The sequence below is a fragment of the Geotrypetes seraphini genome, chromosome 2, assembly GCF_902459505.1.
Source record: "Geotrypetes seraphini chromosome 2, aGeoSer1.1, whole genome shotgun sequence".
NCBI classification, from domain to species: domain Eukaryota; kingdom Metazoa; phylum Chordata; class Amphibia; order Gymnophiona; family Dermophiidae; genus Geotrypetes; species Geotrypetes seraphini.
Genome location: NC_047085.1, coordinates 291,563,091 through 291,589,459, shown reverse-complemented (window position 1 = coordinate 291,589,459; position 26,369 = coordinate 291,563,091). Strand labels below are relative to the sequence as shown.

At 42.2% G+C, this 26,369-nt stretch overlaps 1 protein-coding gene across 3 annotated transcripts in view; it reads right to left on the bottom strand.

The window, feature by feature from the left end:
- The window catches only part of ANKRD33B (ankyrin repeat domain 33B), a 151,942-nt gene that overhangs the window by 26,553 nt on the left and 99,020 nt on the right, over positions 1 to 26,369 (bottom strand). The window contains exons 3-4 of one of the 3 annotated variants that reach the window (XM_033929827.1): positions 22,740 to 22,856; positions 6,609 to 6,749 (exon numbers count right to left, since the gene is read on the bottom strand). In XM_033929827.1, the coding sequence (XP_033785718.1) occupies positions 6,609 to 6,749; positions 22,740 to 22,856 (258 nt within the window). The remainder of the gene's footprint in view (positions 1 to 6,608; positions 6,750 to 22,739; positions 22,857 to 26,369) is intronic. The other 2 variants (XM_033929830.1, XM_033929829.1) reach the window with 2 other exon arrangements.

The window sequence follows — 26,369 nt, the reverse complement described above, 5'->3', positions numbered from 1 at the left end:
CCTTCTAAGGCTTTTTTATCTTTAGATGCCCTTGACATGATTGAGATGATGGAGGAACTAAGAAGTATTAAAGCAATGATTGCAACAAATACTGAACAGCTGACAAACCTAGAACAAAAGATGGATATGGTAAGCAGCAGTGTGGGGCAACTAGAAGCAAGGGTTGGGAAAATTGAAATGGAGCAGATACAATTTAAGACTGATCATAAAACTATTCAAGAGTTGGAGAAAAGGATGGTGGATATGGAAAATAGATTAAGAAGAAATAATTTAAAAATTTGGGGTTTGGCTGAGGGAATTGAAGGGAAGAATGTAGTAACCTTTTTGGAGGAAAATATACCAAAGATACTCCCTATTAAACTAAAAGAGCCACTGGAGATTGAAAGGGCACACAGAATACCAGGAAGAAGGGCTAATGGACAGTCAGGACCTAGTCCACTAATTTTTCGTGTACTGCGTTTTCAACATGTCTTGGAAATATTAAAAGTCATAAAGAAAAATAGAAACCTAACTTATAAAGACTCAAAAATCCTTTTTGTTCTGGACTTTGCAAGGGAAACAGCAAATAAACGCAGACAATTTTTGACAATGAGATAAAAAATTACAGAAGATTGGAGCAAGATATGGCCTCTATTATCCTAGTATAATGTGGATCACATACAAAGGTAAAACTTTGTATGCCATACGCCGAGAGGTTGGATAGGCTGGGGCTTTTCTCTCTGGAAAAAAGGAGGCTCAGGGGAGATATGATAGAGACCTTCAAGATCATGAGGGGCATAGAGAGGGTGGATAGGGACAGATTCTTCAGACTGAAGGGGACAACAAGTATGAGGGGGCATTCAGAGAAACTGAAGGGAGATAGGTTCAAAACAAATGCAAGGAAGTTTTTTTTCACCCAAAGGGTCGTGGACACTTGGAATGCGCTACCGGAGGAAGTGATCAGGCAGAGTACGGTACAGGGATTCAAACAGGGATTGGACGGATTCCTGAGGGATAAAGGGATCGTGGGATACTGAGGGAGGAGCTGGGATGTAACACAAGTATAGAACGCTAACCAGGTAATAAGTACAGAAATCCAACCAAGTCGTGCATGTGCAAGACCGGAGGGTTAGGACTTCGATGGGAAGATAGGACTTCAATGAGAAACCAAGGTGGCAAGGGAGCCCCTTCTGGTGATTCAGACAGGTCGTGACCTGTTTGGGCCGCCGCGGGAGCGGACTGCCGGGCAGGATGGACCTATGGTCTGACCCGGCGGAGGCACTGCTTATGTCTTATGTTCTTAAGATCCTGACAAACTGAAAGAATTTCTGGAGCAGCAAGAAACACCAATGAACTGATTTAACTGCCTTGTGAGTTGTGGGGTGGCATCGGAGGAAATGTCTGACATGTTTTCACAAAATTGGGTTTTTTGTTTGTTTATAAACAAGTACAACTTGGATTTATTGACTACATATTTATTTGATTCAATAATAAAACTTAACGGATAATTTTAGACTTTCAACTGCCATGGAACACAAGATCCTGAGAACATTATAATTACCTTTGAATATGCCCTGTGATTGGATAAAAATCGATCTGTGCTTCATTCTTAACTAATGACAGATGAGAATTTGTTCCCTCCTATTGGTTCTCCAATCAGAGGCACGTTTAGAAGCTGGAGATGTCAGAGGGAGGGAAGGGAGACTTTTTCAGCCATTACCAATAGAGCAGGAGAGGTCAGCCACTGTATATCAAGTGAAGATAGGCAGGATTGGGACCTTGCTTGAGTCCAGAGTCGGATGCTGTGTCTCAGCAAAATCTAACATGACTAAATGCAGGAGGCAGAGGCCGAAGACAAACACAAAGTGCAAGTATATGGGAGGATTCAGAGAGGGGACAATCGCGGGTGCTGTGTGCTATGCACTGAACCTTAGAACGCTCCGAGGTCGCAGCTTTTAAATGAAAGGTCATGTGTGTCCTCAGGGACTGCAAGTAAGTTTCTCCTTGATCAGGTTCCACTTCAACTTAGGCAAGAAGCACCAGTGACCCAGTCCATCTCCCCTGACAGAATGCAGGAGACGCAGAAGGAGGAGAGCAAGGTCAGGAGTGGCCTTGCTAGCTGGTGGGACACAGATTGCAAACAGAACAATAACAGCAGTCTGGAGATGTCTCAAAACCTTGCACTTTGCTTCTAAACTATTCATGCAAGCAACCTGGGAAGATCCTCTATCCTGTAGTTCACGAAACGTTACCTGAAGCTGATTATCCTTGAATATGAGGCTCTGGAACTGGAGATGCCATGTATTTGCAAGTTTCAAAAAACCGCTGGCTATACAACTCCTTACTCTCTGCATGGAGGGTACGCCTGAGAAGGATTTCGGTCACAAAGATATTCTGAAAGCAATAGAGAAAATCGTATCCTAGGCTTTAGAGCAGGGGTCTCAAAGTCCCTCCTTGAGGGCTGCAATCCAGTCGGGTTTTCAGGATTTCCCCAATGAATATGCATGAGATATATGTGCATGCACTGCTTTCAATGCATATTCATTGGGGAAATCCTGAAAACCCAACTGGATTGCGGCCCTCAAGGAGGGATTTGAGATCCCTGCTTTAGAGAAACATTGAGTGTGCAGGAACCAGTTTGAGAATATGAATGTGATCTGTGGAACCACTGGCTGAAAAAACAGATGGTTAATCACGGTGTCTGACTTCCAAACCTGAAACTTGTTCTTGAGATCGGGTCTGATGATTGGCAAAGATTATTTCCTTCTCTTTAGCCATGATAATGTAATCATGGAAGATTACAAACTGCACCTAAGGTGGGCGCTGGCACGGAAAAAGATCCTGGATATATTGAGTACCTCTACAGATGACCAGAAGCAGAAGATTGAAAAGGAGAAAGAGGCTCTCAAAGGGCCACCCAAGCACAGCAACAATGTGCTGAGTAAAGTGAGAATGCTTTAGGAAAACTGAGCATGCAACTACAGGAAAAAGACACACAGTTGGTTGAGACATCGTCAGCTGATGAGACATTGGAGAATTATTTAAACAAAACTTTAAATGAGAAGAGCCAGCTGGAGACAGATAATGCAATATTGAACAAACGTGTTTCAGAGTTGGTGGATGATCGTAAGGATAGTGAGGAAAAAGCACGAGTAGAACAAGAAGTACGTAAAGAGGAACTTCATGTGCAGATTTCAGACAAGATCTACCTCTGAATGGAACAGGAGAAGTTAAGGGTTAAAAGTATTTTTAAATGTCTTACAGAATACAAATTTATTTCTTTTATTATTTATTTATTTATTTTTGTCTAATAATAATAATAATAATAATAACTTTATTTTTATTTAATTAATGCTATTTAATTAATGTTTATGTTTTTAGGTTGATTATCGACTTCTTAAAATTTTTCTCTAAAGCTTGATTGAAGATAAATTAGAGATGTAATTGGTTAGATTTAAAATATGTATGTTTAAGGAATTAAATTTGCCCCAAAATTGGTTTTAGTTTAATTAGGATAATATATGTTATGTGCTAACTACTTATAATAGCAAATGGAGTAGGTTTTTTTTATTTTTTTAATAAGTGAGATGTGAGGAGTTTAATATATTGTTCACTTTATTAAATGCATATTTATATTCATGAAATTCATTATAATATCAATTAATATAAATTATTAGTCTTAATGGTGGTTGTTTAAAAATCATTTAAAAATCCTTTTATTTATTACATATAGTATTCAATTTTTTACTATATTGTTATTATATTCTGGGATGGATGTTAATGATAATTTTTAGGGGAAATATTTAGGATGCCTGGGGGGGTTGGGTTGCTTGTCTATATGTGTGCTTTCAAGTTGTCATATGATTTGGGGAGAGGGTGGGGTCAGGGGCATTTTATGGTAGGGGTGTGGACATGTATTGATCAAGGGGTGGTGTTTTTAGGTATAAATGGAATTAAGGGATATGTTTTGTGGTTCCATTTCCTTTATATAATGACAAAATGCTTCTGAAAATATTTTCTCTAAATGTCAATGGTCTCAATCATCCGATGAAGAGGAAAAAACACTTAACTTCTTTAAAAAAAAATAAAATGCTGATATATACTTTATACAGGAAACCCATTTGAATGCCATGGAAACAAAAAATCTGGAGGCTGGATGGATGAAGCATTGTTTTTTTGCTCCTGCTGTAGGGAAAAAAGCTGGGGTGGCCATCTTAGTTAGTAGAAAATGTTCTGCTACTTTCAAATTGATTTCTGCGGATCCCACAGGGAGAAGGGTACTGGTAGATATGAGCTTGGGGAAAGATACTCTGAGGCTTGTTAATGTCTACGCACCTAATTCAAATCAAAATATATTTTTTAAAATTCTGCCACTGGCTGCTTCTAATTTAGTGGTGGCGAGGGATTTCAATGCAGTTATGGATCCAATACTGGATAAAAAACTAATAAAATACTAAAATCATTAGGGCTAGATAACTTGGTACAATCCTGTGGTTTAAAGGATATATGGCGGATTCTTCATTTTAATGAGCGGGAATTTTCTCTCTGCTCCCGGGTACATAAATCATTTTCTAGAATGGGAATTTTCTTTCTGCTCCCGGGTACATAAATCATTTTCTAGAATAGACTATATATTTGTATCAGATCAATTAATGCAGCAGGTTACAAAGGCCGCCATAGAGCCAATCATTTTGTCAGATCATGGTGAAATTTGGATTGAACTGAAAATGGATGAACAAGATTACAGTAGACCTGTCTGGAGATTCAATAATACATTGCTTGCAGATTCCAACTTTATTGAGGAATTTCAGTCAAAAATTACTGAATATTTTCAACTCAATGTTTCAGATGATATCTCTTTAGAAACCTTATGGGATGCTTTTAAAGCTACTATGAGAGGGCAAATAATCTCATATTCAGCACATGTCAAGAAACAACTCAATAAAGAATTTTCAATTTTGGAGCAAACTACTTTATAAGCCCTCTTAAAAGCTAAATATAAATACAATGAGATTTCCTATTACGGAAACTCGAATAAAGCGGGAAGAGTATTAGCTAATTAGTGGAGTGTGTGGCGCAGTGGTTGGATCTACAGCCTCAGCACCCTGGGGTTGTGGGTTCAAACCCCGCGCTGCTCCTTGTGACCCTGGGCAAGTCACTTAATCCTCCATAGCCCCAGGTACGTTAGCTAGATTGTGAGCCCACCGGGACAGAGATGGAAAATGCTTGAGTACCTGATTGTAAAACCGCTTAGATAACCTTGATAGGCGGTATATAAAATCCTAATAAACTTGAAACTTGATCAAAGTAAAAATTGTGGCTATCACAGATGAGAATGGGGATATTCATTCTCAAATTGGAACTATCTTAAAATAATTTTTGAAATATTATAATGTTTTGTATTCTTCAGAGTTTTATTCAAATAAAGAACTTGAGGGTTTAAAGTTTTTGGAGTTAATTAAGGGGCCTAAAATTCCTGAGTATATAAAAGGAAATCTTGATGCACCTATATCAATGAAAGAATTACAAGCAGCATTGAAGACCCTTAGAGTTGGATCCGCTCCAGGTGGTGATGGTTTCACTGTAGAGTTTTACAAATCATTTCAAAGTACCCTATTACCTCATCTATTAAATTTATATCAGGTTTAACTGACTAAAGGTTGCATTACAGCTACTATGGTAGAATCGTTAACTATTGTTTTGCCGAAGCCAAATAAAGATCCTATGTTGGTTTCAAATTACAGGCCTATTTCTTTGATAAATGTAGATGGCAAACTTTTGGCTGTTATTGGCTTTGTGCTTGGCCAAGGCTCTCCCTTAAATTATTGGTATACACTAAACGGGGTTTGTTGCTCAAAGACATTCTTCAAATAACACCATGCTGGCTTTTCACATGTTAAATTTAACAAAAGCCATGGATTAACCAGCCTTCTCTGTATCCTTGGATGCAGAGAAGGCCTTTGATCGGGTAGAATGGACCTTTATGTATCAAACAATGGATTGGATTGGTTTGGTATTGGTTCAGGATTTATATAAATGATCCAAACCTTGTATAGTTCCCCTTCTGCCTGATTATATATAAATAATACTTTTTCGGAAATCCTGAAAACCCGACTGGATTGCGGCCCTCGAGGACCGACATTGGACACCCCTGCCATATTGTTTCGGGCTCACAGATGAATACCCAGCATAACTCTGAAACGCATGGAGAGATTTCAACCAAACTTGGTACACATATGACTTACTATCTGGGGAAAAATATTGTGCAGGTGGGACGGGGTAAAATACTGTGGGGGTGGGAAGGGGGTGATATGTTAAAATTATCAAAAGCGACAGAGATTAATGTCCAACCCATAGTTTTCGGGCTCGCAGAGATGAATACTGACACTCCCGATGCCGTTTAAGTCTAACTTCAACCCCATAGAGAGGGACATTCCTTTTGGGACATGTGGAGGGTAGGGGGTTGGGACATGGGAGTGGGGCATATGGGACATGTGGGGGGGGTAACGTGGGGGGTGGGACATAGTGGGGTGGGACATGTAGGGGGTTGGACATTTTGGGATAAATAAATATCCGGGCAACGCCGGGTATTCAGCTAGTTAAAAATAAACTTGAAGCCATCCACCTACCTGCCAGCATTAAAGCTCTGACGCAATCAGTGCGACCTTGCATTGCAGCTTTCATCAGTGCTGTGAACCCATGCACATTTCTTCTTTCCAGATCAAGACCTGGGAAATAGTTAAGCAAGTAGTTGGTGATAGTTATGTGGCCTGTGAAAGAGTAGAAAAGAAAGGAGAAAGTGATGAATGGAATTGAAAAGCATGAGGCTTTCTAGGCTCAGGCAGAAAAAATTAATTCAGTTCTGCACAAAACGTGTTTTTTACTGATAAAATTATATTTCTTTTGAACAGGAAACTATATTTAATAATACACTAGTGTTTTAGCCCATTATATTCGTTACAGTAACGGGTGCTAGAATAGCCCCACCTATACCCTGACCCTACCCATGCCCCACCTCTACCATGCTCAGACCCTGCCTCCCACTGATCCCAGTCCCACCATCTCATCTTTCACCATTTCTTTAGTCCTCTGTACCCTTTTGGCTCTCATCAATCCTCCACTGCATTTATCACCCTTTCAGTCCCAGCTCCATTCCTATCTATCCTTCTTTCCATTGCCTCTAAGGCCATTCTTCCTGTCCCTATAGTCCACCCCCACCCAGCTTCTCTTCCTTTTTTACCCTTTCTCTTGTACCCCATCCCAGGACCAATTTCTCTGTCATCTTTCCCCTGCCCCTTCCCACGGTACTTCAACTGTCCCCCTCCCTATTCCAACATCTGCCACTTTAACCCTCTTCACCCAACCACACCCAAACACCAGAGTCTACACCAATTCAAACCCCATCCCCCAATGGTATCCTCAGACCACTCTCTCCAGCTCCTGACTCCCCCATCTACCTCCTCCCTGGCCATTGCACTGAATCTTTGGGCTGGCTTGCAATGGCTTGTCCCAAAAGCTATAAAAAAACAAACCCTTGAATATTCCTAAATACAGTAGACTCTCAGTTATCTGGCATCCATGGAGATTACTGGATAACTGTAGTTTTTGGTTGCTTGAGAGTTGCTTTAAAATAGTTCTGTCTCGCTTCCCACCTTGATCTCTTCCTCTTCCTCTCCTTATCACCCCCCCCCCCTCATTTGTAGGTCCAGTATCTATTCCAACCTTCCCACCCTCATTTCTGGTCTATATCACTTTATCTCATCCACTTCTCAACCCTCCTCCTCCACACTTATGGGTCTAACATTCATCCATCTCCCCTCCCCAGCCCTTCACCCTGGTGGACCCTCCACACACACACACACATGCCTGATCCACCACCCCCATAGATCTGCCCTCCCTCTGCATGGGTCTGGCCTCCTGGACCCCCATTACTTACCCAAGGCAGCAGCAGCGGTCCTGACCTACCAATCCCTCCTCCCTCCCTCTGTGCCCTAAAGCAGCAGCGGTACTGATCCGCCAACCTTCTTCCCTTGCTCCAGCCTCAAAGCAGTAGCAGCGGCAGCAGTCCTGACCTGCCAACCCCCCCATTCCTTACCCAAAGCATCCTGTTTACAGCACTGCCATTGCTGCTTTGGGTAAGGAATGGGAGGTTGGTGGGTCAGGACTGCTGCCACTACGCTGAGACGCTTCCCTGCTCAGCGGTGTACTGCGCAGCTGCACTGCACAATCTCTCCCCACAATAATTGACCGCTAAATCTTAACTCTGTCAGTTCTACTCAATCTGTAACTTTTTAAATCATTGTAAACCTGCAGAATATAAACTGTTATTATTATTATTATAGCTGTATTGATAAAAGTTTATAAACAGGAAATGGAAATAAGGCAATCTTTGTATTGGACTAAATCCCCTTCCTCAAGTCAAGACAGAATACCTTAACAGTGTACAGCATGTGTGTACTCCTCCTCAGACAGCCTACTGCGCATGCGGAGGCACAGAAGCACGCTAAGGGTTTTATTATTACAGATAAGTATGTGCATTATCAGGAACCATGTCTGAAACCTTAAAGTTTTAAAACAAGCTGAATAAAACATTTTCAATGCAATTTTTTAATAATCTGAAACAATTCTTCATCAGGAAGACTATTACTCTTATTGGCATTAACTACCAAGCATTTCCTGGCACCCAACTGTGAAAATTGAAGAATGTTAATAGGTTTTCAAGGTTTTATTAAAGATTTGATTAATCGAGATTCTGGAACTTGGAGACGTAGAAAATGGCTGTGTAGCTGTTGAGCTCCCTTCCCTGGGCACCCTTTGTTGGTTTACAGCTTTACAATTTTTCCCCTTTTAAGGCAAGAAATCTGGAAAAATTTCAACTAATGGCTTCCAATAAACAAGCTAAGCCTGAAACTGCTGCAAAATATATTGGGAAGGCAAAAAGGCTAAAAGAAGACCCACACACCCCTGACAAGACTCTTCTGCCTGAAGATGCCCTAGACATGATTGACTAATTTGAGGAGCTAAGAAATATCAGACTAGCTCTGAAGGAAGTTACAGAACAGATGGCTGGGATGAAGGAAGAAATGGCAAATATGAGTAACAAAATGGATATGGTTACCAACAGAATGGATAAGATGGAGATCAGAGTGGAGAAAGTGGAACAAGAGCAGCAGCAGCAATGTAAAATTGATCACAAGATCCTAAAAGCAATGGAAAAGCAGATGACAGACTTTGAAAACCGGGCAAGAAGGAATAATGTAAGTATCCTGGGTTTAAAGGAAGGGGCAGAAGGAAGAAATATGACATCTTTTTTGTAGGAAGTAATTTCAACAATACTTCCAATCAACTTAAAAGTGCCATTTGAAATAGAGAGGGTGCATAGGATCCCGGGAAGGAGACCTCATGATCAGGCAAGATCTAGGCCAATAATTTTACACCTACTGTGCTTCCAGCACATTTTGGAGATCCTAAGGGTGGCAAAAGAAACAAAAAATATATCTTATAAGGATTCAAAACTTATGTCCGTCCCTATGCAAGAGAGACAGTGCTGCTTTGTAAACAATTCCTTCAGCTGAGGCAATCATTAAGGGAGCTTGGGGCAAAATATGGGCTTTATTACTCTGCTCTGATGAGGGTTACATACAAGGACAAATTTTACCAGTTTGAAGACCCTGAAAGACTGAAGGAGTTTTTGTCTAATCAAGAAACACCAATGAACTGAATGATCAATCCTGAAAACAGGCGTGATCCTGGAGGATTGGAAGATAGCCAATGTCACACCCATCTTTAAAAAGGGATCAAGAAGTGACCCGAGAAACTACAGACCGGTGAGTCTGACCTCGGTTCCGGGGAAAATGGCAGAAGCACTGATAAAAGAAAACATCGATGAACATTTTGAAAGAAACAAACTTTTGATAACCAGCCAACATGGTTTCTGCAGGGGGAGATCATGCCTAACTAACTTATTGCACTTCATCGAAGGAATTAACAAACGGATGGACAGAGGAGACCCCATAGACATATACCTAGATTTCCAAAAAGCCTTTGACAAGGTGCCTCATGAACGTCTACTCCGGAAACTGAATAACCATGGGGTAGAAGAAGACGTACATAGATGGATCAGAAATTGGTTGACGGGTAGGAAACAGAGGGTAGGGGTGAAGGGCCACTACTTGGATTGGAGGAGGGTCACGAGTGGTATTCCACAGGGCTCGGTGCTCGGGCCGCTGCTATTTAATATATTCAGATATGATCTAGAACAGGGACGAAGTGTGAGATAATATAATTTGCGGATGACACCAAACTATTTAGTGGAGCTTGGACTAAAGAGGACTGCGAAGAATTGCAAAGGGACTTGAACAAACTAGGGGAATGGGCAACAAGATGGCAGATGAAGTTCAACGTTGAGAAATGTAAAGTAATGCATGTGGGAAGCAGAAACCCGAGGTACAACTATACGATGGGAGGGATGTTATTGAATAGAATATAGAGTACCCAAGAAAGGGACTTGGGGGTAATGGTGGACGTGACAATGAAGCTGACGGCACAGTGCTCAGGTGCCGCTAAGAGAGCGAATAGAATGCTAGGTATAATCAAGAAGGGTATTACAACCAGAACGAAATAAGTTATCCTGCCGTTGTATCGGGCGATGGTGCGCCCGCATCTGGAATACTGTGTCCAATATTGGTCACCGTACCTTAAGGATATGGCGTTACTCGAGAGGGTACAGAGGAGAGCGACACATCTGATAAAAGGGATGGAAAACCTCTCATACGCTGAGAGATTGGAGAAACTGGGTCTCTTTTCCCTGGAGAAGAGGAGACTTAGAGGGGATATGATAGAGACTTACAAGATCATGAAGGGCATAGAGAGAGTAGAGAGGGACAGATTCTTCAAACTTTCAAAAAAATAAAAGAACAAGAGGGCATTCGGAAAAATTGAAAGGGAACATATTCAAAAAAAATGCTAGGAAGTTCTTCTTTATCCAACGTGTGGTGGACACCTGGAATGCGCTTCCAGAGGAGGTAATAAGGCAGAGTACGGTACTGGGGTTTAAGAAAGGATTGGACAATTTCCTGATAGAAGGGTATAAATAGAGGATTACTACACAGGTCCTGGACCTGTTGGGCTGCCGTGTGAGCGGACTGCTGGGCATGATGGACCTCAGGTCTGACCCAGTGGAGGCATTGCTCTTATGTTCTGTCAGTGGAAACTGTGTTTTTATTTTTCTATTTATTTTCTGTGGTTCTCTGAATTTAAGAGAATTAAAGAAGAGTTTTAATGTTTTTAAATTAATACATGGAATTGGACTTTTCAATTGTCTACAGATTTTTTATTTTTTATTTTTTTTCATTTCAATACATCCAAGTACATAGATGTAAAAGGAAATACAAAAGTATAACGTCACTCAGCCATACAAACTAAGCACCATGAAATAAAACAAAGTACAGTGGTGCCTCGCATAACGGTCGCCTCGCACAGCGGACGCTGCGCACAACGAACTTTATGTCGTGATCCGTATAACGTACTTCGTTTCACACAACGAAGTCGCCCGAGCTGCATCCTTCCGGGGTTCCTGCGGGGTTGGATCGCAGCGGGGTTGGTTGAGGGTAGTCTCCTTCTCCTTACCTGCCCTGTCGCAGCACACAGCCGAACGGAAATCTTCCCGATGTCAGCGCTGACGTCAGAGGGAGGGCTTAAGCAAAGCCCTCCCTTCCTCCGACGTCAGCGCTGACATCAGGAAGACTTCCGGTCGGCTGTGTGCGGCTGCGGCAGGGCAGGTAGGAAGAAGGCAATGGCGAACGAAAGAGGGGGGAGGGGGCGGTCCGCCCCGAAGAATGTGCACAGCTGGTCAGGTCCCCCGATCGACCGACAACAGGCCCGGCCGACAAACCTCCCTGCCCTGTAGCCGCGAATCTAAATTACCTCTTACAGCTGCTTCAATAATCCAGCTGCTGTAAGAAGGTAATTTAGATTCGCGGCTACAGGACAGGGAGATTTGTCCGACCGGGCCTGTTCTGTTGTCGGTCGGGTGCAAAAGCGCCACAAAGGTGGAGGCAGGGAGGGAGGAAAGGTGGAGTGGAGAAGAAAAGACGCTTAAGGGGGGAGAAGGCCGCTGAAAGCACATGTTGGAGCAGGGGATGAGAGGGAGGGAGAGAAGGGGAAATATTGGACAAGGGCAGAAGGGATGCTAAATCATAGGGTGACAGGCAGAGAGAACAACAGGAAAAAGAGTGGAAGCAATCTTGAACCCTGAGGGTGAGGGCAGAGAGAGGTGGTGAGATGATTGATCATGGGGAGAGGGACAAAAGGGAATAGAGATGGGATAGGAAGATAGTGGAAGTAAAAGGACAGGGAGATGTATGTTTTTAGATGTATCTAAATAAAAATAATAACAAAAAATTTATCTTTTTTATGTCATCTTAGCATATTTTATGCTGCAGAACGAATTATTTTTTTTTTACATGTATTCCTATGGGAAAACGCGTTTCACATAACGAACGTTTCACATAACAAACTTGCTCCTGGAACCAATTAAGTTCGTTGTGTGAGGCACCACTGTAATAATTATCATATACAGTCCACAATATGATTAGGAGAGGCAAAATTAAAGTAAGTCCCTCAGGGAGAGGGAATTCATATACAATGAAATAAAGAAAAAAAGAAAAAGAGAGCAGTAATAGTTGTTAACCTACTCTTGAAATAATCACCGCACTACTTAACATGTTTCATTCTGGATGAGTCGATATACCTTTCCCCTCAAGAAACAAACCTAATTGGGCAGGTTCAAAAAATATATAATTACTCCCCTGATGGGAAACAAAACATTTGCAAGGAAATCACAATTGAAACACTGCCCCCAGGGCTATCACTTTTGGGCGCAATAATAGAAATTTTTCCTCCTAGATTGTGTCCATTTTGAGATGTCTGGAAATATATATACCCTATCACCTAAATAGGTGATTTGATTTAAATTAAAATATAACTTCAACAACATTTCTTTATCCTGTAGAAACACAAGAGAGACCAACAATGTTGCCCGTCCCTGAATTTCAATATCAGAAGATTGCAATATAGCGGAAACATCTAATTGTGTATCTTCATCTACTACAGTTTTCCCCTTTTGCATTTGTTTTAAATAATATATCCTCTGTAAAGGGGGAAGACTTGTTTTCGGAACCTTTAGGACTGTTACCATGAAGTTCTTAAAGAGTTCATGTGATGACATAAACTTAGCAATCGGAAAATTTTAAATCCTTAAATTCAAGTTTTTTTGTTGATAATTCAAGTTCTTTTGTTGATTTTCTAAATTTTCAATCTTCCTCAAAAGCATCATTTTATCAGACATTTGTTTAGTAACCAAATTCGAGGTCTCAGTTGTTAATTTCTCTAGTTTGTTTAAATCCACCTGGTGCTGTTGAACAGAAGTCTCTAAATGGGTTATCCTAGAGCTTGAATTTTGAGCAATAGAAACAAAGTTAGTGCATACCAGATGTAAATTCTCGATCGCCTGTGGTCTCACAAGCGGCTTGAGGGGGGAGAGAAATGCCAGATTTTCTTTGGTTTCTTCCCCGGAAAGTAATCTCCGGGCTCCAACTGCCTCACCACTGCTTGCTCCCACTCTCTCCACACTCCCAAGACACAGCAGCTCCAACCCAGGAGTCGGCATTGTTGTTTTCACTTCCGGGTCTACATCGGGTGCAGACTATGCCTCGCTCAATATGCTCAGTGAGCTCTCCTGCAAAGTCTGCATCACTGGTGATTCTCCGGGGATTGGGGGGGGGGTGCGGTCCTCGCGGGCTCAACGAGAGTGACATCTCACCATCTAAGCTGTGAGTTCTCCCACTCACAGCAGCAGAAGTGCCTGACATAGAAGGCCGGACTGTAAAAGCTGTAATTACAGTCTGCTGCGGCGTTGAAAAGCCAGAGATAGGTAGAGGGGAGCCCCTGTTTCCCCCTTCTTTTAGGCATAAAGACTGTTCCACCAACGATTAATTCTATAAAAATTGCCTGAAGTTTGGGGGACATTCCTCTCAGCTAACAGCTCAACTGTCTACAGATTTTTAACTGTAATAACTATGTGAACAGTTTTTTTTTCATTGAAATAGCAAGAGAAGATTCTGTATCTAAAAGGAAATTCCAGCTCATTAGATTAATTACATGCAGATTTATACCTGACGTCAGAGGAGGTTAGTGATGGTGAGAGAGGTGGGAGGAGCAATCGGAGTGGCCTTCATTTGTCTTCATTCCATTCTGGGGCCTGCGTTGAGCCAGTTGTTAGGCCTCTGCTGCCGCTGGTTTGCTTATTGGGCAGTTAGAAGCTATCTCCGGTGGGGATCTCGAGGAGAAGCAGGGTGCAGTATGAGTGGCTCAACACAGGAATTCAGAGGTGGACCTGAGGATGTAGTTATTCATGGGCCCAGATGTGGAATTATATGAGACTTTCCTGCCAGCTTTCTCTCATTTCACGCTCTCTGTTTCCACTTCCGGGTAAGGTCTCTGTGGCTGGGTCTTGGTGGCCTGGGGGCTGTCGTGGAGCAGAATCATGGTTGTGGCGAGTTTTGCAGATCAGTGAGCGTATCTCTAAGAAAAATAGCCTGCAGCTGGCATTTGTGGCGCCAAACGTGAAGCTGTCGGAGTAGAGTTCCGAGAGGAGCCCCGAGCCTCTGAGAGTAAAAATCCCTGACTGGAGCCCGGTGCTGCACATCAAACCCACGGAGGTGCCAGCCCCGCCCACCCTGCCTCGCCACGGGGGCCTGTCTGGATCCACAGTTGTTGACCATTCAGAATGTTTCATCCCCTTTGATAATGCTCCAACCGGCCTGTCCTCACTAAAGTTGTCTAGGCAGGTATTGGGAGACTTGAAATATGCAACCGAGAGGAACGGTGATTCGTGCGGAATTGCCGGTTGGCTCGCTGCCCTTGTACACAGGGAGATTGAAAACATGAGCAAGCTGTCTTCATAGAAGTATTACATTACATTACATTACATTACGGATTTTACATTACATTACATTACATTAGTGATTTCTATTCCGCTTGTGCCTTGCGGTTCTAAGCGGATTACATTAGAAGATGGCTGGTCATTTCCAGGCGATGACATTACAATTATTTGTATAACTTTACAAACTTTGCATACCTAACTTTACATAACTTTTCGTACATAACTTTACATAACTTTACGTGGAGTTACTTTGCGTTACTTTACATTATCCTTACCGTGCTTGCATAACTTGCATTAAGTTTACATAATTTATCTTACATAATTTATCTTACATAACTTTACAAGACTTTACGTAGGGTTACTTTGTGTTATTTTACCTTATTATTCCAGTACATTGCATAACTTACATTACATAATATTACAAAGCATAACCTTATGTTATATTACAAAGCATAACCTTATGTTACATTACATAATATTACAAAGCATAATCTTATGTTACCAAAAAATCGTCTGTTCCTAGGTTGTTATATCTGATTTTTCGGTATTTGGGGAAACAGTGTTTCTGGATATGAGTTGGCTTATCGCCCGTTGCAACTAGATTAGATGTTGCCTATGGGGACGAAATTGCAGTTGGGTGTGAGTTGCAGGAGGTTATGAAGGGTGAGAAGATGAGGGTACCTTGCAGTTCAAGGCGGATTACAAAAGATTTGACTGGACATTTCCAGTGATGATCACATTACAGAGGATTTTACTGGACATTTTCCAGTGAGGATACAATTTTTTATTTTTTATTTTTTCTTGGGGATCTTATGGGTTGGATAGAAAACCGACAGTGCCTAGCAGTGTGATATTAGCAAATGGAATACAGTTAGAGTAGGCAAGATTACAATCTTTTTATGGTCTGTTTACTTGAAGGGTGATTAGGTGTGATAATTGGGGGAGGATTGTCTGGTGGTAGATGAGTTCAGTCGAGGTAGGTGAATTATCTGGAGGTAGGTGAACTTAGCTGAAGGTATGTGAAGTGGTTTAAGGTTTTTGGATGAATTTTTTAAAAAGCAGGGTTTTGATTTCTTTACGGAATGTTTTGAAGTCGTCCGATGTTGTCAGCAGGTTGGAGATGGAATGGTTGAGTTTTGCTGCTTGTGTTGCCAGAAGGTTGTCAAACATTTTCTTGCGTTGTGTGCCTTTGAGTGGAGGGAAGGCAAAAGGATTTGGGGTTCTGAAGCGGGGCAGAAGGCACTGCTTGAGGCGCAACATGTTGAATCTGAGCACCACAGCAGACTACCCCAGATTCATCAGCAGATGGAAAGGCTAAGAGAGCAGGAGCAGCACATGTACCAGAATGTCTAAATATGACTCAGCAGAGGAGACCGCTAGATCAGCTTCACCATGGGATTCTAGTTGATTCTTCACTGTTATTGACCAAAGTTCCAGCGGCAGTGTTGGATACTCGGATAACAAGCCTATCACCTGCCTGCAATTTGCTTTCTTTTGCCATCAGTTCCCCTCGGAGGAGCTCTGCTGCTTCTACTAGTCCAGGATCTTCTCCCTTAGAGTTTCACACCAAGCTGTCATTACTGAAGTTTTCAGCTGCACAGGATTGAATCTTCCTAGAAGATGAGCAACATTTTCTGGAAACCCTAAAGAAATCTTCCTTTAGCTCCCCATCACAAACAGTTTGAGTTGGTGGTCCCATCTTCAATTGCAATAAATAGAGTTGCTTCTCCTCCCACTGGAGTTGCTTCTCCTTACCTAAACAGGCACCTTTGACACAAGTCATGTCAGCAGCTGTTTTGGGTTTTTTTTTTAAGCACCTTATGGAGTCTCTTCAAGATGTCTTCTCATTGCTACAGGATATATTTAAGTAACTTTATTGATAGAGTGATGGTTATATTAATGAAATATGTTTGTTTATGTCATTTCATTACTTTAATAAATTTCCATGTATATAGAAAATGTACTTTATTTTGTTACTATATTCAAATATTTATTTATTTGTTCTTGAGCATTTATTTATTCAAATATTTATGTTATGGATTGATTAATTTTAATTTCATGGGGGAATAAGCCAACTGGACAGACTCCCTATGGTCTGACCACAGACTATGCGACTTTTCCTTGGGTTACCAACAAAAACATTCAAGAAACAACAAAACAAGAAACATCACAACCCACACTACTAGAGGAAAGATAGACCCAGAGGAATTCTGGTCTAGCTATGACACCCACATAAAACAAGACGAAGAAATAGATCAACTCATGTCCGCCTGGATCATTGACAGCACTAACATTTTAAATGAAATAGCCCCTACAAAAACCCGCCACATCAGAACCACAAATCAGGAGGGATGGTTCGACACAGAGCTGTTACTGCTAAAGAGGGACCTCAGAAAGTCAGAAAGATTATGGATAAAGTCAGGAACCCAGGAACTCAGAACTGCCTGGAGACTCAAACTAAAAACCTACAAAAACCTTACCAAGGAAAAACGGAAAAAATTCTACTCACACTTAATTGGAAACATCACATCCAACAGCAGCAACCTCTTCAAACTCGTCAATAACCTTTACAACATTGAAACACTCACTAACAACCAGGAAGATTCAACACTAACCGCCAACACCCTAGCGGATTTCTTCAACTCCAAGATCCTAAAACTAAGATCAGCACTACCCACCAAGACCAATCCCCTGGAGCTCTTTCCCATCCTCCCTGACATCGACATAGCTAAACCAGACCAAGGGTCTAGATCCGACCTAAACTGGAACCAACTTACCACAATCGACTGGAAAACCTTCAACAAATATTATAACAAATACACCAAATCCTTCTGCAAACTAGATACTTGCCCCCCAAATGTGATGAAAACGGCTCCGATCTACTTCAAAGCAAACATGCTACTATGGGTCAACTCCCTACTATCCGCAGGAAACTTCCCTCCAGAACAAGGACATATCTTAATAACCCCAATCATAAAAAGCAAAAAGGACTCTTCCAACGCACCTTCCAATTACAGACCAATAGCTAACATACCACTATTCACCAAAATCGTGGAAGGGGCAGTAAAAGCAGAACTCTCCGCATACCTGGAAAAATTCAATATCCTAAGCGACAATCAATCGGGCTTCCGCATGGACCACAGCACAGAGACCATCATCGCCTCCTTACTAGACCACCTGCACATACTCTTCAGTCGGGGCTCCAGCGCCCTGATCTTACAATTTGATCTAAGCAGTGCGTTTGACCTAGTTGACCACACTATTCTCCTGGAATGCCTGGCCCACATTGGAATCTCCAACCAGGTACTCAGCTGGTTCCAAGGGTTCCTACGAAACAGATCCTACAGGGTACACAAAAATGACAATTTCTCCTACAGCTGGGTGAACTCCTGCGGTGTACCACAAGGCTCCCCCTTATCCCCCACCCTGTTCAATATCTACCTCGCCTCCCTCAGTAACCTCCTTCACAAACTTAAGCTCAAATTCTTCATCTATGCAGATGATATCACAATTGTCATCCCTCTAACCAGTCTATCCCAGGATCTTCTCAACTACATAACTAGCATACTCAGCCAGATAGAACTCTGGATGCTCTCCTTCAAACTAAAGCTCAACCCAGACAAAACAAAATTCTTTCTAGCCACCCCCAAAGACAAAATCAAAGATACCACAATCCAGGTGAAAGGCTTGGTTTTCCCACTCGAACAAACATTAAAAATACTAGGAGTCACGCTTGACAAACATCTATCCCTAGAAAATCACACCGACCTCACTGTCAAGAAAGGCCTTTCAGCACTCTGGAAACTCCGTACCATAAAGAAATACTTCGATGACACTGCATTTCGACTATTAGTTCAATCCTCTATCCTCAGCATACTGGATTATTGCAATATCATTTACCTAAGCTCCACAAAGAAAATCACCAGAAGACTAAAACTGATTCAAAATACAGCTGTCCGCCTCATTTTCGGCCTGAACAAATGGGAACACATCACCCCCTTCTACCACCAACTGCACTGGCTACCCTTCGAATCCCGAGTCCTCTTCAAGTTCGCCTGCATCTGTTACAAGACAGTATTTGGTCTCTCACCAAAATACCTCTCCCCACATTTCAATATGTATTGCACCAACAAGAAATCCCGCAGAATCCAGTTGTTTACCTTCCCCTCCATAAAATCATGCCAGCTCAAAAGATTCATCGACAAAACCTTCGCCTTCCAGGCGGCCAAGCTGAACCCCTGGCTAGCCCAAATGATGCTAGAGGCCCCGACCTACCTAGACTTCAGAAAACTTCTCAAAACACACCTCTTCCGCGAACAAGACCCTTAGTTCTTACTCCCCGCATACACTCCAACCCCCCCCACCCCCACCTCCCTCTCCCCCCCCCTCTTCTGGTTTCCCACTCCCTCCTTTTTATCTTCTAACCCAACTATGATAAACCTGTGCTAAAACTACTTTGCCTCCTTCCGCGCTACCTGCAATTCCGACAAAATTTTTGTAAATCCGTGTTCAGACCGGATCCTAATGTAACGGATGTGAACCGCCTAGAACTCTTTGGGTATGGCGGGATATAAGAACCTAATAATAATAATAATAATTTTAATTTCATGGGGGAATAAGGGTTTTTTAGGATTTTGAAATACTCATTTTATGAATTTTAAAACTTTAGTAGTTTATAGAATAATTTGCTTTGGTACCCTGGAACCTTATATTTTTTCCCTGGTTTATATTTTAAAATTTCAAGTGTCAGGTCTCATTGCTATAAATTTAATAACTTAATAGAGGGATTTTTGATATGATTTGGAGGAATTTAAAGGGTATTCATTGGTCATATTTTTAAAATATATTTGTTTTAGTAATCCCATTAAGGAATCTCCACATGGGTAGGGAATGAACTCTATTTTGTTGTTATATTCTATTAATTATTTGTCCACTTCTTAGGAAATATTTATCTATTAATTTTAGTATTCATGAAATTTTTTAGTTTATAGGGGTTGATTAATTGTAATTGTATAAGGGGAGCTAATGAGTTAGGGTGCCTGAGGGAGGGATATGGCTGCTAGTCTAAATATATGTCTTCAAGCAATCGTATGATAAGGGGGTAGGGAATTGGGGGAGCAAGGACGGGTTTTAAGGGCTTTAGGATGTGTATTGAATAGAGGGTGTATTTGTGTGGTGTATTTGATACACTATTATGGATCCTCTTTGAAACTTTGCAATCAACTTTAAATTGTTTTCTTTAAATGTTAATGACCTCATTCATCCTATTGAGGAAGAAAACACTCAATTTTTTTAAAGCAGCAAAATGCGGATATATGTATGATACAGGAAACTCATTTGACTGTGGGGGAATCTAAGAAATTAGAAGGAGGGTGGGTCAAGCAGTGTTTTTTTGCACCGGCTGTGGAAAATAAAGCGGGGGGTGGCTATTTTAGTCCATAAGAAATGTTCAGCTATATTTAATTTTATTTCTGCAGATCCTTCAGGAAGGTGGGATCAGGGAAAGATGACCTTGGGGAAACATGCTTTGATGCTGTTTTGTGTCTATGCCCCTAATTCAAATCAAGCAGAATTTTTTAAGACTCTTCAACAGATATTTCTGCCACTGGCTGCCTCTAGTGGTAGCTGGGGACTTCAATGCTGTTATGGATCCATTGTTGGATAAACAACCCAGTAGGATTTTGAAATCAATGGATAATTTAGTTCAATCCTGTGGATTAAAAGATATCTGGCGAATCTCCATTTTAATGCTCGGGAATTTTCCTTTTGCTCCCAGGTTCATAAATCATTTTCAAGAATAGATTATGTATTTATATCAGATCAATTAGTTCAACAGGTAACCAAAGCTGGCAAAGATTCACTTGTTTTATTGGATCATGCTGGAGTTTGGATTGAATTAAAATTTGAGGAACAAGATTGTAAGAGACCTGCTTGCAGATTCTAACTTTATTGAAGAATTTCAATTAAAAATGAATGAATATTTTCAAATCAAGGCCGGGTCGTGGATTTCATCAGACCTGGGAATGCTTCTGGCAGGACCTCACACCATATGCTCGAAGTAGACTCTTGAATCAATAGATTTACTTTTCACTCTCAATTTTACTGTGGCATTGGACTCTTGGGGTGGGGAGGGATGGGAAGGGAGGGGGGTGTTTACAATATTATTTCCTGACTATGCTATCTGTTTTTGTTTGTTATTTGTTGAAATAATAAAAACATTTGAAAATAAAGCTACTATGAGAGGGCAAATAATCTCATATTCAGCACGTCAGGAAACAACTCAATAAAGAATTTTCAAATTTGGAACAAAATATTAAGGACTCAGAGTCACAATTGGCCTTGAAATGGGAACAAAATACTTTGCAGTTCCTCTTAAAAGCTAAATATAAATACAATGAGATTTCCTCTCAAATGGTTAGGAAAGAGTTATTTTTTCAACAGGCTCTGTATTATGGAAACTCAAATAAAGCGGGAAGAGTATTAGCTAATTATGTTAATGCTAGAAAAAGGAAAGTAAAAATTGTGGCTATCATAGATGAGAATGGGGAAGCTCATTCTCAAATTGGAAATTTCTTAAAACAATTTTTGAAATATTATAAAGCTTTATATTCTCCTGAGCTTTATTCAAATAAAGAACTTGAGGGTTCAGAGTTCTTGAAGTTAATTAAGGGGCCTAAAATTCCTGAGCATATAAAAGGAACTCTTGACGCGCCTATATCAATGAAAGACCTACAAGTAGTGTTGAAGTCCCTTAGAATTGGATCTGCTTCAGGTGGTGATGGGTTCACTGTAGAGTTTTACAAATCATTTCAAATTATCCTATTACCTCATCTATTAAACTTATATCAGGCTCAACTGACTAAAGGTTGTATTACAGGTACTATGGCAGAATCTTTAACTATAGTTTTGCCGAAGCCAAATAAAGATCCTATATTGGTTTCAAATTACAGGCTTATATCTTTGATTAATGTAGATGGAAAACTTCTGGCTAAGTTATTGGCTTTGTGCTTGGCCAAGGCTCTCCACCCTTTGCTTGCTCCACCTGTCCATTCTCCCTTCCTTTTACCTCCCCTGTGTCCACCACTACTCCTTCACTGCTCTCCTTATCCACCAGCAGCCCTTCTCTCTTTGTTTTACCTCCCCCCTGCTAGAATATGTCTGTCTGTCTTTCTGTCTCCCTCCCTCCCACTATCTGTCTTTCTCCCTGCCCCCTATGCAGCAGCATTTCTGTACCCCCCCTGCAGCTTTAAAAAGGTCTTACTTCACCACCCTGGCATCAAGGGAGGGAACCGGGCAACCTCACCTCCATGGTAGAAACGGTGCTAGGGCAAGGGCAGAGTTTATTTATTTCAGTTTGCATCTTACGACTGGCATCAGAAGGGCAGGCTGGAGCCACTCCCCGTGCTTCCTAGTTCGGCCGGACCGGGGAACCTGCAAGGACTGGAATAAAAGAGGGCTTCCAATAATTTCCAGGTTTTAAATGCGCCTGCTTAACATTCAAGATCTTGAATGGCATCCTTCCCCCTTTAATTCCCGTCTTGGAATTCTGTAAGATCTGATATTACCAGATCTACTCAAAAGTTTAAATTGTCCTTTCCAATGTTGAAAGGTGTTATCTACGTTGGCAAATTAGGGAAATCTCTACTTTTCAAAATTACTGAGTAGTGGAATCATTTTTCTGTTCAACTGCATTATCTGGACCCTTTCCAACTATTTTGAAAACATCTGAAAACTTAGCTATTTTCAAAGTAAAACCTGGAAATTATTGGAAGCCAATTAAGTTTTTGCAGAAATGGAGAGACATGATCAAATTTACTTTTTGCAAAGATCAGCCTGGCCTCAGTATTCTGGATCCATTGAAGTCTTTGAAGGCTTTTCTTGGTCAGGCTTAAATAGGCCGATTCGCAATAGTCCAGCCTTGAAAGAATGATTGCTTGAACAAGGACAGAAAAATGTTATTGATGGAAACAGGATCTCACTTTCTTCAACATATGGAGACTACAAAAGCATTTTTAACCAAAGAATTAAGATGGTCATTGAATGAAAGCGTTGAATCTATAATGACACCCAAAACTTTACTTGAGAATTCAATTTGCAATGAGGATCCTGAGGGCAACAGAATGGATAAAGGTAGCTGCTCTAATTTAGAGAGTTGCGCGGGGACAGAAATCCCACCCGTCCCCACCCGTCCCCGCCAAAATCCCACCCATCCCCACCCGTCCCCGTGAGGAATCCCTCCGTCCCCACCCGTCCCCGTGAGGAATCCCTCCGTCCCCACCCGTCCCCGCGAGGAATCCCTCCGTCCCCACCCGTCCCCGCGAGGAATCCCCTCCGTCCCCACCCGTCCCCGCGAGGAATCCCCTCCGTCACCATCCTTCCCTATAAACTTCAGAAATAGTTATTTTATTTAATTATGCTACTGAATTAAAGGCTCTGGTAGAGACCCATTTACAAATAAGCAAAGAGACTATTAATTTGGAAATATTAATTGGGAAGAATACATACTTTGTAAATGGGTTTCTACCAGAACCTCTAATGTAAATATAAAATATAAATACTCAGCTGATGAGAACCCACAAACTGTCAGCTGAGGACTTCCTTTGCAGTTGGCCTGGGGTCCCTTTTGCCAAGCTTGGCAGGCAGCAGTAGCGTCCCTGAGTCACAGATGCTGGCACCTCAGTGGCTCATGGATGCTGCCAGCGACTGCTGCGCTTGGTGGAGGGGAGTTCTGACCATCTCTAGAGGAGGTCCTCTGCTGGTGGTGCTTGGGGATCCCCACCAGTCACAGCAAGGGCCAACAAGTACTTCAACACTGTAGAAATAAAACCAGAAATGCATTTCCTTTTCTTTTGAACACAAAACAAAGATATCTGCCATATACATTTCCCAAGGCAGATGACTCTATGCAATGTCACCTCGGTAACAAAATACAAAAATAGACAAATACACCCCCTCCCTTTTTACTAAACCACAATAGTAGGTTTTAGCACAGGGAGTTACGCTGAATGCCTCGCGCTGCTCTCAATGCTCATAGGCTCCCTGCGCTAAAAAACAATATTGCGGTTTAGTAAAAGAGAGCCATAGTGCAAAATATAGACAGCAGATATAAATTCTCAAAACAGACACATTTTGATCACTAAATTGAAAATAAAATCATTTTTCCTATCTTTGCTGTTTGGTGATTTCATGAGTCTCTGGTTGCACTTTCTTCTTCTGACTGTGCATCCAATCTTTCTTCCTTTCTTTCAGCCTCCTGTATGTTTCCTCTCCTCCAGACCTCATTCTCTCCCCCAACTTTTTCTTTCTGTCTCCCTGTTCCCCCTTCTTTCTGTCTCTCTGTCTGCCCCCTTTCTTTCTTTCTCCGTGCCCTCCCCCAAGCCACTCGGTTTGCTGCCACCGCCATCGGGGAATAGTCCCCAAGCCACCGCTGTCCCAAGCTTTCCCTGCAGAAGCGTCGCGCTGACCAGCATTCCGCTCCCTGACGTCAATTCTGACGTAGGAGAGGAAGTTCCGGGCCAACAAGGCATTTCTCCTCATTCCATCCAGCCTGAGCCCCATCTCTCCTTGATCCAGCATTTCCCTTCTGTGTCTGTCAGAATTACCATTCCACCTATTTTCCAGCATCACCCTTCTTTGTGTCCATCTCACCTATATCCCTATCTCACCACTTTTTCAGAATCTTCATTTGTCTCTGTCCTTGTCTTTACCCCATATTCACCATTTGCCCTTTCAATGTCTTTATCTCCCCCCCCCCCACTTTTTCAGCATTACTTCTATGTCTCTTTTTCACCTCCTCTTCATGTCCCCTCTGTATCTCTATCCTTATTCAGTAGGTCCTGCTTACCCTTTCTCTTCTTTGTGTCACTATCTCCATTTTCAGTTTTCCCCCCTTTTCCTTTGTTACTGCCAGAATCTTTCCACCCTCCCTCCACTCCAGCCCAGCCCAGTATGAAATATTTCCTTTTGTTTCCCTCCCCTCTCTCTTTCTCTCTCTCTTCTGCTCCCTCACCCACGAGTCCTGCATCTGGCCCTCTCCCTTCTACCAGCACCTGGCAAAACCCCCCTGCTCCGCGGCTCTCTTAAGCAACTCGTCAGCAGCGGTGATCAAGACAAGCTGCCGACATCGAGGCCTTCCCTCTACGAGTCCCGCCTTTGTGGAAAAAGTAAGTTGAAACAAGCGGGACTCGCAGAGGGTAGGCCCCGACGTCAGAAGCTGCTGCTGAGTTGCCGAAGAGAGCCGCAGGTAGAAGGGAGAGGGAGATAGGAAGGCTGTAGAAGCTCCGGAGCATGACACCGAACCCGGCCAGGATGATTTCTTTTTCAGGCTGCTGCTGCCGCTGCCATCCCCCACCCGAAATGACAAAAAACAGCCTAATGCCCGCGTCGGGAAATAGCCATGCTGAGCAGTGAGCTCAGCACGTACACAGATGAAAGCCTTGCTTGCTGATTGGTCCGGCGGCACGGTGGGGCGGGGCCGCCGGACCAATCAGCAAGCAAGGCTTTCATCTGTGTACGTGCTGAGCTCACTGCTCAACATGGCTATTTCCCGACGCCAGACTTGTAAGCTGCATGCTTGCATCGCCAGAATTTAGGTAGGTTGTTTTCATCCCCGTGGGAGTCCCGTGGGCAAGGGGGCGTCCCCGTGGGAGTCCCGTGGGTCAGGGGGGCATCCCCGTGGGAGTCCCGTGGGCCAGGGGGCGTCCCCGTGGGAGTCCCGTGGGCCAGGGGGGAACCCGCGGGATCCCCGCGGGACCCGCGGGATCCCCGCGATCCCCGTTCCCGTGCAGACCTCTACTCTAATTTTGGGCCAAGCCAAAGTAATTTTGTTTTAGACTCATTCAGCTTCATTTGCACAGTAAGGGCCCATGACTGAAGTTTTTTTATACATTCTATTATATTCCCAATGAGGTTTGTGAGATTCGAATCTATCTCTAGGAGAACAAAGATGTCATCTGCAAAGTATATAGTGTTTCGCAGAGGGATAAACGGAAAAGCTTCAAAGTAGTCATGTAGATGTTGAAAAGAATAGATGGTAAGAGGTGATCCCTGCGGGACTCCGAATGATGGCTTCCAAGAGGATGACATAGTGCCATTTATATTGACATTATATGAACAAGATCGTAATAATTTTGAAAACTAGTCTACGGCTGTGGAATCAATACCTATCTCGGAAAGTTGGTAAATCAAAATATTGTGGTGAATGACGTTGAAGGCCGCCGATAGATTAAATGATAGCATAATTGCAAACTTATTATGCGATTGCAACCTTTGAGATTAATGAGATCGGTAGAGATTCGGTACTGAGATTAGGTCTGAATCTATTTTGGCAAGATAAAAGAATGGAAAATCTCTTCAAATATAATGAAAGCTGAGCAGATATGATTGACTAACATTTTAGTCAGTAGGGGAATATTCGCTATAGGTCGATAACTAGATGGTGAAGATG